General features: G+C 29.3%; 1 protein-coding gene across 13 annotated transcripts in view; it reads left to right on the top strand.

Annotated features, from left to right (window-relative positions):
- The window catches only part of Hacl (2-hydroxyacyl-CoA lyase), a 173,320-nt gene that overhangs the window by 16,922 nt on the left and 138,533 nt on the right, over nt 1-17,865 (top strand). For all 13 annotated transcript variants that reach the window (XR_015041707.1, XM_085818857.1, XM_085818860.1 and 10 more), the window contains 3 exons: nt 9,334-9,406; nt 12,375-12,452; nt 17,318-17,525. Coding sequence is in view for 12 of the 13 variants with exons in the window: in XM_085818857.1 (XP_085674983.1) it covers nt 9,334-9,406; nt 12,375-12,452; nt 17,318-17,525 (359 nt within the window). In the remaining variant the exon portion in view is untranslated. The remainder of the gene's footprint in view (nt 1-9,333; nt 9,407-12,374; nt 12,453-17,317; nt 17,526-17,865) is intronic.

The following is a 17,865-nucleotide window of genomic DNA, read 5'->3' as shown; positions in this document are numbered from 1 at the left end:
ATACAATTCTTGTACATAGCTGTAAATAAAACTTCTGTGTGATAAAAATGAAAAGGAATTCCAAGCATTCCTGTGGATATTTATTAAGAAAGGTAAGCAAAATTTCACTTATCGATGTTATTAAAATGTAAATAATAAGAATAAGAAAAGAGATCATAAGTTGCAACACACCGGTGAATGTCGACATTCACCATGTACTAATGGTGAATGTTGAACATATAAGAATATTATATTTCCTTCTCCGTAATTCATTCGCGAAAAAACGCACTTGAGACTCCGAATAAGAACTTAAAACACACAGTACATTCAAAAAGAGAAAGGAAAATAATAGAAGTTATAAACTTACCAAATTATGTGATTCAAATCTTATTTATTGCAACAACTTAAACTATTATGACACTTTGAATTGCACAAGAGGCCCTTGCTTTTACAACTGCATTTATTTGTGGAACACTTCCTTTTGGAATGGCAGCGTGTACATATACTCCTCTCTTTTCGACCTACACCAGAGCATATCTGTGATTGTCGACTTACACCGGTGAGGGTCCGAATGTACAAGAATGTAAAGAAATATTTGATCTTTCACCGACGTATTTGGTAAATGTTGACATTCTCCGGTGAAAGTCAACATTCTCCAATTTCGGTCTTTCACGGTAACCCATATATATATACACATAATATATGCATATACATACACATGCATGTATGTGCTTATATAAATGCGTACATGAAATACATACATCTACACTGTTATTGTTTGTAAAACATTCTAATTATTGTAGCTAATTTTTTTTTTTTTTTAAATTGTTTTTGCTTCTATTCTTCTTTAGTAAGAAGAACTGATTTGCTGTGTTATTGATATCAGAAATTATCTTTTGAACTCATGAGCAGCTAACTATTTTACATTTTACACCATTTTTACACTTTTGTGTAAGCATTTGAGAAAATGTAAGTGAATATATTTGCAAACTAAGATCGTGAAAAAAATAAAATTTGTTTTGTTTCTAAAAGGCTATAAGAATAGTGTAATATTTCATAATAATATAATTCAAAATGAGTATATTTATCCATTTTGTAATGATGTACTTTTTTGCTATAGAATGAGATGCATAATTAAAATAATGCACATTTTCTTTCTGTATACCTTTCATTAAATTTCTGAAGATACAGTACTTACATTTTTTTTTTTTTTTTTTTTTGTTAAAAAGGAAATGTAATTATATTAAAATCTTTAAATTCTTCTGAAATGCACTGTTACAAGAACTTAAATTTGAACCTACTTTAGTTCCAAATTTGTTCTAAATGGAGGGGGGGGGATTTAAAAACTGGAATAATCTACCCAATTAGGTTATTTAGTAATCTTTAAAAGTTCTGTCATGAATGAGAAGGTAATGTTTTCTGTAATGAGCATACTATATTTTATGTCATGAATATATAATATATGATAATAAAAAAAGAAATTTAGAATCTAATTCACAAAGACCTAAAAGAAATAAAATTAAAAACCAGTAAAATTTAAACGCTGTCAATAAATATATAAAAAATAACCAATAGTATTAAACCAGAAGAATTATTGAAATGGGAAACACAAAAATGACAAAAGCAGCATATTATACAGAAATAATATTGGGATAATTTTGTTTAAAACAAATTGGTATTGTTATATGATATATTAGCAGAAATACTGATAGCAGTTAAGTTAGATTCAGAGTAATATATTATTTTACTCATGACATCATTTGAGAATTCATATAATAGCATGTTACACGTGATAAGGAATATAGTGCGTCATTGTAATGCATAAAAATGTCAAAGAAACAAAGTAATATTAAGTACATTAACCATAACTAACAACATAATCATAGAATCATATGTTATATATACCCATATGATGTATGGAATTGCTATTTGGGTCAGCAAAAATAAAAACAAATACATCATTATTTTGAGCAAAATGAATAATTATTTTGAGCAATATGGAACCCACTTAAAAATTTCATTAGAAAAATGAACTAGTTCTCTCACATTATATCAGCAGCCATTGTTGCTGATATATCACTGTTGCCATTGTTGCTGATATCAGCACCCTTGCCACTTGAAAAAAAATGGAGTGCAAAAATTAGATTTTTTTAATTAATATCTCTGATTTTAGCTATTTGGGGGGGGGGTGGACATTAACTTTTTCCGGGACCCAGAAAAGAACTGTAGAAAGTTTGGTGACGGTAGATATAGTAGTGACCAAGTTATTAGTGAACAAACACACAGTCTTTCTTCTTTATATATATATATATATTAATTTAAATTTATACTGTATATATTTGACATATCTAATTGATGAATATTGAAAGATATATTGACAAATTTTACAAATGTTACTTTATATTCAGGTATCTTGTTGACAACTGAATCTTATGTGGACTCAGATCCAAGACATATTGAAGTTTATTATTCTTTCAGTTATTTTTTGTATTTATTTAGGGGCTCCTGATTTTTTTAATGGGTGAGATACTATTGAACTTCATTTCTGGCTAAACTTATATCCTAAACATCTTTTTCATGCACAGCTATTCTTATTGAGCTGTCTGGAGCCAACAGCCTTATTACTAACTATTCTTATTTAATAATGATGCTTAACCCTCTGAGTGCCATTGCCGTCTTTATCCGGTCATGAGATTTTTTGTTACTTGGATAATATTAGCTTATAATTTAAGATATTTTGCTTTCTTACTTTCATTAATAATATAAATGCCATCTTAATGAATATAAGTTTATGAAAATACAGACTAAAATAGGTAAATCTACAAATTTTAGCCAATAAAAGGCTCTTTAGATACATGGCAGATACGAAAACCTGGGCCACTCAGAGGGTTAAGTAACTAATAGGTTAAAACTAGGTTAAAACCTGAATTAATCAAAAACAAAGTCCAACATTAAGAATCGACATAAATTTAGAAAAAAAAAAGAAAAAAAAAAAAAAAATAGCAGTATGAGTTTTGACAGTTTTTTCAGATAATTTTACCTTCTTCAGCTGCTTTTAAGTGCAAATGAAGAGTGAAGAAAGATAAGGACAGAGATAAGATAAGTTGGACAGAAGTTAAGCTAATGCCACCATCTATTGATGAAACAAGAAAAACTAAAACAAAATATCTTTAGAGGCTGAAGGTAAAGATGGATTATCTTTACCTTCAAAGTACCTTCAGCCTTTACCTTTATGAAACTGAAGGTAAAGATAGCCTAAGCCTATCTTTACCTTCAATTTCATAAAGGGGTCATTAACAAGAACAAAATGTTTTTATGGATGTGAAACGCTTCTAAAAAATCTAATTCACCAATGGAAGATGTTTTATGAATAATTTTGCAGCAGAAAAATGAAAAGTGTGATTTTCATTCCAACAATGCTGAGCAACAGCGGATTTGTGTGTTTCCTTTTCCCTAACATATGCCTCATGTTTAACATGAAATTTTAAGGCTCTTTTTGTTTGACCAATGTAAATTAAACCACACTGGCAAGGAATCCTGTAAATACCCCTGGAATTCATATCCAGAATGGAGTCCTTAAGCATGGAACTAAGAATTTTATTGATAGGAGAGACAACAACCTGAAAGTTAAATTTCTGCAAAATACATGCAATTTTATAGCTAATTGACAGAAAGAAAGGAATGACAACAGAATTCTTATAATCATTACCATTTAGTTCAGCTGAAGAAGGTAGTTAAAAAAACTATCAAAACTAGTACTGCTAAAATTTTTTAAACAAAATTTTGCTGATTTTTAATGTTTGACTTTGATTTTGATTGTTATTCAGCGTTATATTTACTCAAAATCTGACCAAATGTGCTCCCTTCATATTATATTGCACTTTAAAATGCATTTGAAAATGTTTTTTAACTTACTTCTGGATTATGAGTAACACTAAAGAAAGTAAAATAACTTTGCTTATTATTATTATTTTCAATGCATTTGAAATATTTCCTCTCTTTAAAATTAAAAATAGCTGCATTTTCATCTATATATGTAAAAAAGAAAAATCTGATGTGTACACCACATGACTTCCTTGTATTGGAATATTAAATTATACACATTTTTTCTTGCATTTCATTTAAACTTATTGGATTGAATTAAATCTACTTTGCCGTAACCGGAAGATAAAAACAACATAATTCAATCATTTTTAAAGCAAAAAATGTACAATTTACAAACAATAGAATAAATACATTCTTTAAAATTCACTCTAGTATTTGTTTACCATAGCGACACTCTGGCACTAGATTCACTTAACAGTATTAATAATTATATAACAATTAACTTATATAATAATTATATAACAGAAACTAAGTTAACTGTTATATAATCAAATAATTATATAACAGTTAACATATATATTTTGTTCATAATAACTCATAATGCACAAAATTTATATCATTTAAAGAATAGAATTATCTAATCGTTGCCACATGTTCTATTCAAATACTATAATAAAGCTAGAATGATGTATAAAAGAATTTAAGCAAACAAAACAAAAAGAAACAGTTTTTCACAGAGGATTGAGTATTTCTCATTTAATTAATTCAGTTCTCACTTCGCGAGAAGGCAAAAATATATAAACTCAAAATATCTATATTAAAAATTACGAAGTAAATCTCAAACACTTATTTCCTCGAAAAAATTGCAGAAAAAATTAAGCATGATTTAATTGGCAATAATAAATGAATGCGTTATCTTTGTTGTTGCGAAGCTAAGTTTCTCTAGATTGGCAACAAATCCACTAGTCTCCTGTTTCAAATGTAAACATCAATGGCCGCCATTAAAAAAAGACTTAGTGGCAATTAAACGACTTTAAAATTGCTGATAATTCTAAAAATATTGCACACATATTTACTAAAGGCATAAAATCCGTAACCGGAAGATAAAAACAACATAATTCAATCATTTTTAAAGCAAAAAATGTACAATTTACAAACATATAAGAGTAAAGAAACTGAGATCACTGAGCCGGGTAACAGAGTGGATATATATATAAATATATTTATATAAATTTGGTGCGGCCGATTGCAACCAAAATACGAGGTGCACATCTACACGTTATAGCAGTCCTATATACAAAATTTCAACGTTCTGAGGCAACTCGTTTTTGAGTTATGCGAGATACGTTCATACAGACGCCACGTAAAATTCTCTTCAGAATTAAAGCAGTTTTATAATTTTTTTGAAGGAAAAGAGTATTTTATTTTGTCCTTACGTAGAGATATCACGCAAACACATCGTTAAATTGCATTCGATAGCGGTCAAAATGGATATTTTCGTTGAAATATGCTGCCTGAAACTTTTCGCGATTACAATACAGTGAAACCTCGTTACAACAATATTTTAGGGACCGAATAAATATATTGTTGTAGAGAGGCATATTGTTATGTCAAGGGCCCACATATTTTGAGCATTTAATAAGAGTTTTTATTATTGTTATTAGTTTAAGGTGCATAACATACTACTTTTAAGTCTATATTTAGAAGAAATTAATTTGTAAAATACTAATAATAGTGGTTTAAATAGTAAAAAATAAATAAATAAGATAAAATCAGAAAATAAGCACAGAAATATTCACATACCTGAAAACACTTTTTATTGAAAATAATCCAATATTTTTGTTTGTTTATTGATTTTTTTAACTGTTAAGTTCACCAATACTGTATGCATTGAGCCTAGTGCACGAAAATGTTCTTCATTTGTCGACGGAAGGCTTGAAAAATATGTCCGTAGAGAATTCCCAGATTGAAGAGCTTCCTGGGATGACAACAAGGAGTGCGATGGACCTGTATTATCATCATCATCAATATCATCATCATCTTCATCATTGTTTCCTATCTCATCAATAATTTCAGAGAGATTATCTTCATCAGTAACTTCTGCAAAAACCATAAGATCATCATCTGCTGTTAAATAGTCTTCTATACTAATTCCAAACTTTTTACCGCTTGTTTCCTCAAGTTGGGATACAGATTTTTTGATGTGCAAAACACATTCTTGATCATCTGAGAGATCTATGGAATTTTCATCATTATCAGATTTCTTATCTTCCATAACACAAAGACCGGCCTTTTTCCAGCAATTCCGAATGGTTTTTTCTGTTCCTTCCCACCAACTTCCAGCAATATTGTCACACGCTTCCTTGACATTTACAGCTTTGAAAGGGTCTTCTACTTTATTTTCAAAGTTTACAAGTATGGAGTCCACCAACCGTTTTCTGTAATATCCTTTGAAGCACTTAATTATGCCCATATCAAGAGGCTGTAAAATTGAAGTGCAATTGGCAGGCAAAAAAGCGATTTTGATATTTTGTAGCTTTGGAAATGACGTGTGAGCACCGCAGTTATCTATCATCAAAATGATTTTTTTCTTTCTCTTCTTCATTTCATTGTCTAACTTCTGTAACCATTCGGAAAAAATTTAGACGTCATCCAAGCCTTCTTATTTGCTTTATACTCCACGGGAAGACTTTTCACGTTCTTAAAGCACCTTGGCTTCAATGATTTACCAATGACGAGAGGTTGTATTCTATGCGTTCCTGTGCTATTTGTACACAAAAGAACAGTCAGTCTCAGCTTTGATTTCTTCCCTCCATAACACTTTTCACCCTTGAATGTCAATGTTCGATCGGGTAGGAGTTGGAAAAACAGCCCAGCTTCATCTGCATTATAAATGTCTTCTGGAGCATACTTTTCTAAGATTTCTTTCATTTTGTTTTGCCGCCATTCATTTGCGTCGTTTATCGGGGCTGACTTTTTCTCTCCGTAAACTTCTTGGAAAGTTATTCCATGATGATCTCGAAAACGCATTAACCAACCATTGCTAGCTTTGAAAGTTTTGTTCCCTAGCATTGCTGCAAATTTCCGTGCTTTTGCACATAATAAAGGTCCATTTATTGGGACATTTGTTGCTCTCATCTCTTGAAACCATTTTAAAACAGCAGCATCAATGTTTTCATTTGTCGCAACTTTCAGTCGTTTTCGCTCTGGGTTAATTTCATTTGAAGTTACAACATCTTCGATTTGCTTTCTCTTCTTTAGGAACGTTGCAACTGTAGATTGCAATAATCCATGTTTCTTAGCCGCATCAATCTGCTTCATTCCCTCATCAATATCATTGATAACGTTCAGTTTATCTTGAAAAGATAGTTGCTTTCGCCCTGCCATCTTAGGGAACAATATTGCGTGAAAGAAAGAAAAGTTTAAACCAAATGTTTCGTGTAGAACTCAAAATCGTTAAAGACTATAAAACAACCTTTGAACTCACTTTTCAGTATGTCACTTAACAACACCCCGCCTCCATCTCCCCCTGTTCCTCTAACAAAGGGCACTTGTTCTGTGACAAGGTGACCAGACAGGTCTAGATGCCCTTAAACCTTATCAGAATTCGAAAGCTTACTGGGAAATGAGACTAGGCATACATTTACACTTCACCCCCCCTCACCCACTCCAATTCCCAAAAGAGTGGTCTTCATCTGTTTTGAAATCTGAACAATAGCTATTTATTCAGGGATAAGTTGAATATCCACAATGAGTCTTAATAGATGGAAAAAATAGCAAAAGAAAACGAAAAAAAAAAAAAAAAAAAAAAGCATTTGAAAGTCAAAATATTATTATAAAGGGAGAAAATAATACTGAAATTTAGATTGAAAAAAATCGTTTTACAGAGGTTTATTGTTCTAGAGAATATAGCAATACTGAGGGGAGATTAACATTAGTTTATATGCAAAATCACCGGGACCACAAAGCATTATTGTAGTAGAGGGAGTTATTGTTGTATCGGGTATCGTTGTAGCGAGAGTTTACTGTACTTCCTTTTTACTTCGTACAAGGAAGTAAAAAAAAGACATAGCAATGTTGTTAGGCATAGAACATAGATCCATATTGAAGAGGAAGAATACTGATTGCATAGAATATTGAATTCTGATCAACAATGAATAAGAAATTTAGCAGTCGAGGCAGTTTTAATTTTCTTTTTATTTAAATTGGCATTTATAACCACAGCTCACTTGGCACTCTAATCATGCCTATTTGCAGAACATTTACATTTTTGAATACTATTGCAATAGCAAGAGGGCACCAAGCCATGCAAGATGGATTGAATTGGATATGATGCTGTCTAAAAATATTGTTAATTTTTTTTTAAAAAAGAAAATACCCAAATTAAAAATTTGGAATGAAGATGCTGTTCTTAAATTGATTTATATATTCTTTTATCCTACATATATATTTTATTTCTAATATGTAAGCAATTGAAGAAAACTAATTTAACATGCTCTCAGATGAGCATTTCAAGACAAAGCTTCACATTACTAATCAAAACAAATTTAATATCTGCCCTTCAGTCTTTTGATCAGAGAATTTAAATTACATAAGTGAGTTTACTAGGTACTAGTGTTGGATCCTGCATGCTTTAAGAGTGATAAAATTTCTCTTTTGAAGGAATTGGTTTTGGAAGCAATAATAATTATAGGAGCAATGAAAATTAATCAAAAGTGAGTTCCTCAAATTTGAAGGTAAACATGACTTTTCCATTATAGAGATTATTGAATAGATATGCTGACAAAAATTTAAACACATCCTAAAAGAGGCAAATGAAAATTATAACCAAAATATCCGGTTACTGAAATTAGTTCCAGATGTTATCATGCGATCAAATGCAAAAGATAAAGCTTTAGATTTAAGTGGAATTTTTTTTCAAGTCACCTGCACATGTTTCCAGATGATTTTGTTTTTCTTTGGTAGTGGTCATATTAGAGAATATGATCAAGAATATTGCTCAATATTGTTATCTAATTTTGTTCTGAGAACCATTGATTTAATGTGAGTAATAATTTTAAGGAAATGGATCATTATGAAATATTTGATTGTATTTTAAGGTAAAGATAAGAATAACCAATTTTTTAAAATTTTTGTATTTTTTTATGCAAGACAGACTTAACATAATTAAACAATTATTATTAAATGTGAATTTCAATATAGTTTGATGTTGATATTTAAAAAAATTAGGTCTTTTGATGTGTAATATAAAATCTGAAAGAATATTTTGTATATTGGATTAACTTGTATAAATTATATTTCTTGTGTATAACTTGACCAACTTAAGTTCTTTGTAAAACATTTTTCAATATAAATTTTTGTATGTCATTTTGTGCATCATTATTTTGTGTGTAAATAGGTTTATTTAGTTTATACTAAAAGATTTACTGTGACCTCAGGTTATATTTAAATATGTTATTTTTTTAAAAACGTCTGATTTCTTTCAGTCAGTATATTTATTTTTATATCTCTTAATAATTCATTTTCAAGGCCCATGATTGTAATTGGAGGATCATGTGATCAAGATCAAGAAGGCCTAGGTGGCTTCCAAGAATTTCCTCAGGTGCTATTGCATACAATTTTACTTGAATAGCTGTCTGATTATGTTAACATACAACCTCCCCTCAAAGAAGAAAAAAAAAAAAAAAAAAAAAAAAGTGTATAACTAATATTTGTATTATTAAACATTATTTTAACTTTTTATTATCCTAAAAACCTTTAATTTTTCCCCCCTTTCAAACTTTCTTTTTCATGGAAACATAACTGTGCATATGATAATTTTTTTAAAATGGTAAAATTGTAAGCTACTGTATCATGTTAGCTATGAGAAAAATAAAGAAGAATGTGTGCTGAATGCATCCTATTTAAGAAAATGATAAAATTGTTTGTCTTTAATTAGTATAAGCTAGTGTTTTGAAATGTTGGGAGCAAAATTCTGGGTTGCAGATAAACTCAATGAAATTACAAAGCTTATATATTGCAGTAACGTGAAACTATATTGTAGTTGGTTGATGATGTTGAGATTATGTAATTTAATGCCTTCTCAGATGACACATGATACTGAAACTTATTAATTTATTTCTTAGTTTAGTTCTTATTTTAATGTTGTTTACAGCACCTCCGAAAATTTATTAGACTTGACTGAAGCAGATCCAACCAATATTTTTGTATGTCAGTGATGACACCAATCTCGACTAGACTGCAAAGCCATTGCTAGGTGTACTGCTGTATTCCAATCACCTTTTTGTTGCAAAACAGCCAACAAAAGATCCAAAGAAAGCCATTTGCATTCTCAGTGTTTATTTGTGAGTTATTAGTTCAGATTCTGCATACATTTTTGTACTAATTTACTGTTAACTGTAATATTTTATCACATCTAATTATCAGTGTATAAATGGTTAATAAAACAAAAACAATCAAAGAAGGCCTGCCACTTATAACTGATAAAAATCAAATGATATGAAGACAGGAACAATTTTTGTTGATGATGCTAACAATAAACAGTTAAGTGACGTTTAGCCGAGGATGAATTCTGAGAATGGCACTATGAGACAGCCACATTGAGGTATTGTCCATTACACATACAAAAAAGAGGAAAACATCCTGAGTTCAATGATATTCTGATAATAATATAAAATTCAGTTTCTTAAAAGGTGTTGATTTAAACCATTCTGTATACAGTTTGTTATGCAGTTTTATAAAATGAATCCATAAGACTTTCAGAATTGTTGCAACACCTGGAATTAAAACCCCTGATCTACAATAACAAATTGATAGATTTCTTTATAACTAGAATTAATAGAAAGTGATTAATAAAGAGTAAACAACTAGGAAATACTGGTATCTTATTATAAGTGATAAAAAGTGGCAAAACTATATAAATATGTTGCCTCTCCCCAATAATTCAGTTAAGCAGAAAATCATGGAAATAGCAGATAATATTGAAGAAACTAGTGTAGTTCACTTAAAACAATGCAATTTGCTTTCTTTTCAAGTTGATGAAAGTATAGAAATATCAGACAATGCCAATTTAATGTATTTTGAGAGATCTGTTTGTGAGAATGCATCTAATTAATAATTTTGAGTTTGCAAACTGATTACAATAACAATAGCGGTAGAAATTTTTAACTTGATTGATACTTGCATCAGCCAAAATGACACTGACTGGAAAAAATGTATGGGACTCAGCACCAACAGTGCTCGTGCACTGGCAGGCATCCATGCAGGGCTTTTTCAAAAATAAAGGCCATGGCACCAGGGTGCAGAAATATTTTGAAGAAACTTGGAAATGAGAAAAGAAGTTTTGATGTTTTTAAACCAACATCCCTCCTGTGGCAAAGATGCAGTAGTTGAATATGAAGATAGTTTTAGTGATGATGGAGTTATTTTATCTTTGGGATATTTTTATTTTTTCAAATTCTCTTGTCTTTCATTGCAAGTCAACAATGCAGATATATTTAAATCTCAAGAAAAGATAGAAGCTGCAGTGCAAAAGCTCAGTTTGTAGATCCTTCATGTGGAAGCAGGAAATTATAATGCTTTTATAAAGCTAACTGGCATGCAAAAAAAAAAAAAAAAAAAAAAAAAAAAAAAAAAAAAAAGTGCAATATTAGTTCTATGCCTAATGAAATTTCAGTTACTATCAAGGAACATCTGATAGGATTGCAGAAAAATCTAAAAGAATATTTGCTTCCAATTCATAGCAACAAGATATAAGAAATACTTGTATAAGAAACTCTCACAATTAATATAGAATCAGAGATGGAATTATTGCATTCAAGTAGTGAATCCATAACTGAACTGTCTTACGGTACAGCACTTAAAAACAACTTCAACAAAATATCATTGATAGAATTTTTGTGATCCTATCTTCAAGATAATCCATTTTTGGCACAAAAAGCAATTAAGTTTCTAATGACATTTGTTGCAATTTTGAAATCTGAAACAGCCTTTTGACGTATTTTTTTATAAAAATAATATACAGAAACCAGTTAGATGTCGATGCATATTCAAGAATAAAGTTGTCATCTCTTTCTGTAGACTTGAAAGTTTTAGTTGACGAGAGACAGCATCATATTTCCCATGAAACTTTTTTATTGTTTTTCCACTTTTATATGTGTTTTTATTGTCAAGAAGGAAACGTATTAAAACAATCACGTCATGAATAAAAAGGTTTGGGGAAGCCTGATGCAAGTTATGAAGGTAGTATATAATGTATATCATATTCATCTTTTTTATAGTAACACATTTATGCAAAAATGGCTAGAACTATTTAGATAAGTTTACAATATAAGGTGAAGCCATAAAATTCATTTTAAATTGCCAGCATTTGTAATTTAGGCTAAATATATTTTAAGTAATGTAGAAATTGTCTTCAGCATTTGTAATTTAGGATAAATATATTTTAAGTAATGTATAAATTTTAAGTAATGTATAATTCTTTTTATAGACAAATTATGCATGGTTAGTAAAACAACATCAACAAATAAATAAATAAGTAAACAATTTCATTAACTTTTCTCCTTTTGAAGGTCGAAGCCTGTCGTCTGTATAGCAAGTACTCTTGCCGCCCAGCAGATGTCAGTTTAATACCTTTTCATGTGGAAAAAGTATGTTTTTACTTTTAATGTTGTTTATAAAAAATGTTACTTTTTTAAAATATGTTTTAAAACTATATTTTAGATTTTCTTTTTTTACTTTACTTTTTTTCTGCTATATTTACAGATAAAGGATTCATTCATCTACCATCCATCTTATTTTTTATTTTTGTGTTTCTATTTTTACTGAATATCTTTTCACATATTTAATAACATAAGGTTTGCTGTCAAATGTGAAATTTAGTAAAACATACGTTTAATTCCCTTTGAATTTAAATAAAAAATTATCATAGAGAAATGTATAAAAAGAATCATGTTAAAAATATTTAAATCTTTCACCTTTTAAAGTAATGTTATTAATAATTATTGCGTATTTCAATACTGATGCATTGTCTGCTACTAGAACTTTGAGGCTTAAATAACTTTTATGATTATCTTAGTATTGGAGATATTGGTTGATGTACATTAACTCTTCCTCATTGATGGTGCAAAGTTTCTGAATGTTGTAATTTCAGTTTATGGAAACTTTATCTGCCATATCCAGTTCTTGATAAAGATGATTTAACTTCTTGCATCAATAATAAATCAATTATATGATCTCTAAACGTGATACAGCTTCCATCAAACTAGTTTCTCTCACTAATATATAGCTTTATTTTATAATGTCCACAGTATGCATTTTTAGCGGCATACAAGCTAATGATTTGGGAATTTGTACATCCTCAACCTTTTGATTGTAATTCACAATTAGGAAGAAAACTCTCGCTTCATTATTTTATAAATCACAGATATCCATAAAGAAAATAACATATATGAAGAAACAATGGTAGATTCAACACATGCTAATAAAACAATGCTTAATTTATGTTAAAAAGAATAAATTAGATATTAAGGACATTACTCATGTAGGATGGCTGATATTTATTCGTCAGCATATTTATATCCCATCTGAAGTTCATGGGTTGCAGATAACAAATCACTATATTTCTACTTATATATCTAATAGGATAAAATATTTGTTAACTAAAAAGCATCTCCTATGCAGTATAGTAAATAAAATAAATAAGCTTAATAGCTGTTATTTTAATATTTATCTGGATCACTAAAACTGTGATTATCTGATAATCATTGTTAATTAGAAATGTATTAATATTGAAATTATCTTAAATAATATGCCATGAGATTCTTCCTTCCAGTCATTGATTCATATTCTGATTATCAAATTACCTGTTTTGATATCTGTAAATATAGAATTTCAGCTGAGAAAAAGTATAATGGATAATTTCTATTATTCTTATTTATGTGAAATTTGTAGTTATCACTTTTTCTCAATGCTAGGTCTTTCTTGTACTGCTATTGCAGGTAACAAGTTAAACATATTTAACAAAACAAGAATGCCTTTCATTCATATTTGTGCATAAGTTTATCTTATTGAAATATTTAGTGTAGGGACATTTATATGCAATTAAACCTGTATTCATACTCCAAATAGTTGCATGTACACTGCTAAAAAAAAGGGGGACAGTTCTACATCTCCCGTTCTACTGGGCTGATTGACGAAATTCAACTTGCGCTTTTGATGTCTTGAAAGCCCGACGTAGGATATGTATTAGATTTATATATATCATTGTTCTAATATAGATATTTTGACACACAATCGAACTTTTTCTAAAATAACATACCATTTTTCTCCAATTTTTGAATTCTTTGACTCAGATTACGCCAAACTAAGAAGTTTTGTAAAAATCACATGAGTAGTTTTTAAAAAATAGCTCTCAAAATTTTAGCTCATCAATGTTAATTGGGTTTGGTATATATTTATTAATTTCTCTTTTGGGATTAAACTTATTTGATTCATTCCTTCAAATTTCAAAATTCAGGTTCATTCCAAATAAAATTCACCCATTTTTTATGATTTATTTTTTAAATAATTTTTATAAGTTTTTCAAAAAAGAATTTGAATTATAATCTCTAAAATTTTTACAATCGTCTTAAAGTAGACGTATTTTTAAGCATCCCTGCAAAAAATTACAGTTTTTTATTCAAAATTTCCGAAGATATACATGAATTTATATATTGGCGCATTTTAAAATTTGGCATATTTTTTCAAAGCGATAACACATCAAATGTGGTTTAGTCACTTTGCTAATATTATTTGGAAGTAAGACCAATGTGACTTTTTTCCCCTCATGCAGAATATAAAAAGGTAAGAATGAGATGCGTATTTTTTCCGCTCTAGCATAATGGAAGGGAAAGGAAAATTGGTTGCCATCTATTAAGAAATTCGGCCAGTGAATTATTCTTGATGCAAATTGAAAAAATTGTGCCAAGATAAATTTTTGAATTTCTCCATAAGTTTTGCACCGAATTTTACAAAATTTAATATCTAGACGTAATTTGAGTCGCAGAATCAAAATATGGAAAATTGGTATGTTATTTCTGAAAAGTCTGATTTTGTGTCAAAATGCCTATATTAGAACAATGCTATATGTAAATCTAATATATAGCCTCAGTCGCGCTTTGGAGATATGAAAAACGCAATTTGAGTTTTGTCAATTGGCCCAGTAAAACGGGAGATACAGAACTGTCTCCCCTCTTTTTTTTTTGCACAGTGTACCTATCTAAATTTAGTACTCAGTATTGAAAATATGTCTTACATATCATCTCACAAATAAGGATATACTTTCTCTTTCTTAGTGCTACATGTAACAAGTGATTAAAAAAAATATCAAAGTTCTAAACTTCAGCCCTTATCATTAACCATCCATTTATAAATCAAAAATTCTTTAATTCAGTGTAGTTCATGAGTAGCTAATTTTTGTGATCATTAAGTAGGTTATTAAATTATCAGCGAAAAAAACTAAGTGATTTCTTCCTTTTCCTCACATTTTAATTTTTTGAGGACATTTGAGAAGCTTCACTAGTGTCATACTAAGGATCTAATTTTTTTACTTAAAAGAATGGCATAACTTTAGATACTTACATGTTAATGCAACTGTCTTAGTAGATGTTGCCAAATATTTAGAATACACCAATAATTCTTCTGTTATAACAAACAGTGTTGCCATTTCTGTGTGGTGTTCTTTCTGTTATATTCCTGATTTCAATAGTTTCTATTTAGAAATAATATTTTTTTGGCTTAAATTCAATTTTAAAACGTCTGCTAGCATAATTTGACAACAATGTAAGAAAATGTGGTTACACTTCTGCAGGAATTTAGAATTTTACTACAAAATTGCTAAAGGAAGCAGCTGCTCTGGATATAAGTAGGTTTATTGATTGGTTTTTGAGGTGAATGCTTAATTAAAGTGTAAAATATGTAGGCATGTGATAAATATTTTTGCAGTTATAAGCCACCATTTTTTTTTTCTAACTTCTTTTATAAAAAGTCATCAAACTGTGCCAAGGTAGTTTTTCTGCTAGGTAGGTACTACATTTTAATGTTAAGCCGGATATGCTGAAAGAATTTCTAAAAAAAAAGTTGTTCAAAATATTAAATTTTTCTTTTTACATGATTGCTTAAACTTTTTGGATGGACTATATAAACCAATTTTTTATATATTGTGTGTTATCTGTTATAATTTTTTATATATTGTGTGTTATTATCATTCTGACTGAAATAGTGACAGAAAAATATATTGGCTAACTTTGCTATTTATTACTGTACGTTAAGTAATAAATTCGAAATCTCCATAGTGGACTGAAATTCTTTGAGCTGTATTTAAAATAATAAACATATGGGGCACATCTATCGCAATCTCCCAGGAAAATTTTAATTATGTTTTATTAACATCAGAGCAAGCATAAATTCTACTTTCATTCCGCTGTTAAACTTTGAAAGTTTTGAAATACAAATACTTTTTTGAAACATTGTCCTTGATTTGACAAATCAAGCAATAGCCATTATTTTATAAGTTGTTATTTTGAATTATTGAAATATTTCAATTTGAATTTGTCACATACTTCAGTTTTCTTTAGCATGACACAAGTCAAAGATCAGCACATGATCCATTCCTGTATTATGTTTCCAATGCTTGTCTTTGTATTATCTTTTATAATTTAAGAGTATAGAATAACTCCATATATACTTTTTGGTAGACAGTATTGCACTTTACCTATGTTTACATCGATGTATTACACTTTAACAATTTTTTTTATAATAATGGAATAAAAAAAGGAAAAAGAAAACTTTTGCCGGCAAAAGGCAAAAGCTGCTTCCCCCTCCCCATTTTTTTTTTCCTTTAATACCCAATAATTTCTAACAACTTGGCATTCTCTAATATTACTGGGAAAGAGGGGTTTTATTGTGTAAATGAGCAAATGTAAAGCAGAAAGGAGATTTATTAGTTATTAGTTTACATTTTGGAATCTATAATTCTTCATAATAAGAAAATAACAAAAAGTACCTAGGTATCTAATCTCAAGAGGTCTACATTTATAATAACATTCTACAGCTGCCATTTTAAACAAAGAATGTGATCTATTTTTCAAAAATATAACTGTCTACTTAAAAATGCGGATATGCATCAGCTGTCTTTTAAGTTAAGGTTTGGCTCAAAGCATCTGTGCATCTATAATCTTTCATACTAGGTAGAGAGGCATAGCAGCTGTTTGCTAGTGTTCAAGATTTTACTGTATTGCTGTCATTCAGAACTGCTTCTTATAACATCGGGATCGCTTCATGGAAGAGAAAACTAAGGGTTTTAATTATTAGCAAAAGTTTACTTATTATGAATTAAACTATGTTAAAAGATAAAATGTTATCATAAAATAAATCATTCTTTTCCAAAGTATACCATTACTTTTTCTTGTTCTTAATAATAATAACTATGCTCTCTCTCTATTTTTTTTTTTTTTTTTTTTACTGTTTGCTGTAGGCTGTTCGAGAAAGTACTTATGGACGTCCAGGAGCAGCATATGTAGATTTAACAGGAAATATGATAAATCAAGAAGTTCTAGAATCAAAAGTATCATATCCACTTAAATGTCCTGAGCCTGCTGTGTGTGTTGCTTCTTCAGTTATTATACATTCATTGGTCGATGTGTTAATTGCTGCAAAACGGCCTCTAGTAATCATTGGAAAAGGTTTGTTTAAGCAATGGCATTTATTTATTTTGTTATATATTAAATTCATGCTAACATTGTTTATAAAACTAGTACCAACATGCTCATTCGTTGCATGGGAAAACATTTGATGAGCTTTTATGTGTTAAGCTGTCATTCAGAGTATATGAAAGATTTTAACAAAGGTGAAAAAAAAGAGTATTTAATAAAAGTAATGCTAATGTAAAATCTGATATGATATAGGTGGAGATGTTTATTTGGAGAGAATCATGTTCTGTGTCTTTGTTTCAAGATATTTTAACCCTTTGAACAGGTGTGTTTTGTATTTTTCATGAAGACCTGTACTGAAAGAGCCTTTATT

This window comes from Stegodyphus dumicola, chromosome 6 (assembly GCF_044657685.1).
Source record: "Stegodyphus dumicola isolate Sdum_Otavi_A_Nest chromosome 6, ASM4465768v1".
NCBI classification, from domain to species: Eukaryota; Metazoa; Arthropoda; class Arachnida; order Araneae; family Eresidae; genus Stegodyphus; species Stegodyphus dumicola.
Note: the sequence above shows the minus strand (reverse complement) of the source record. Positions and strands in the feature narration are given on the sequence as shown.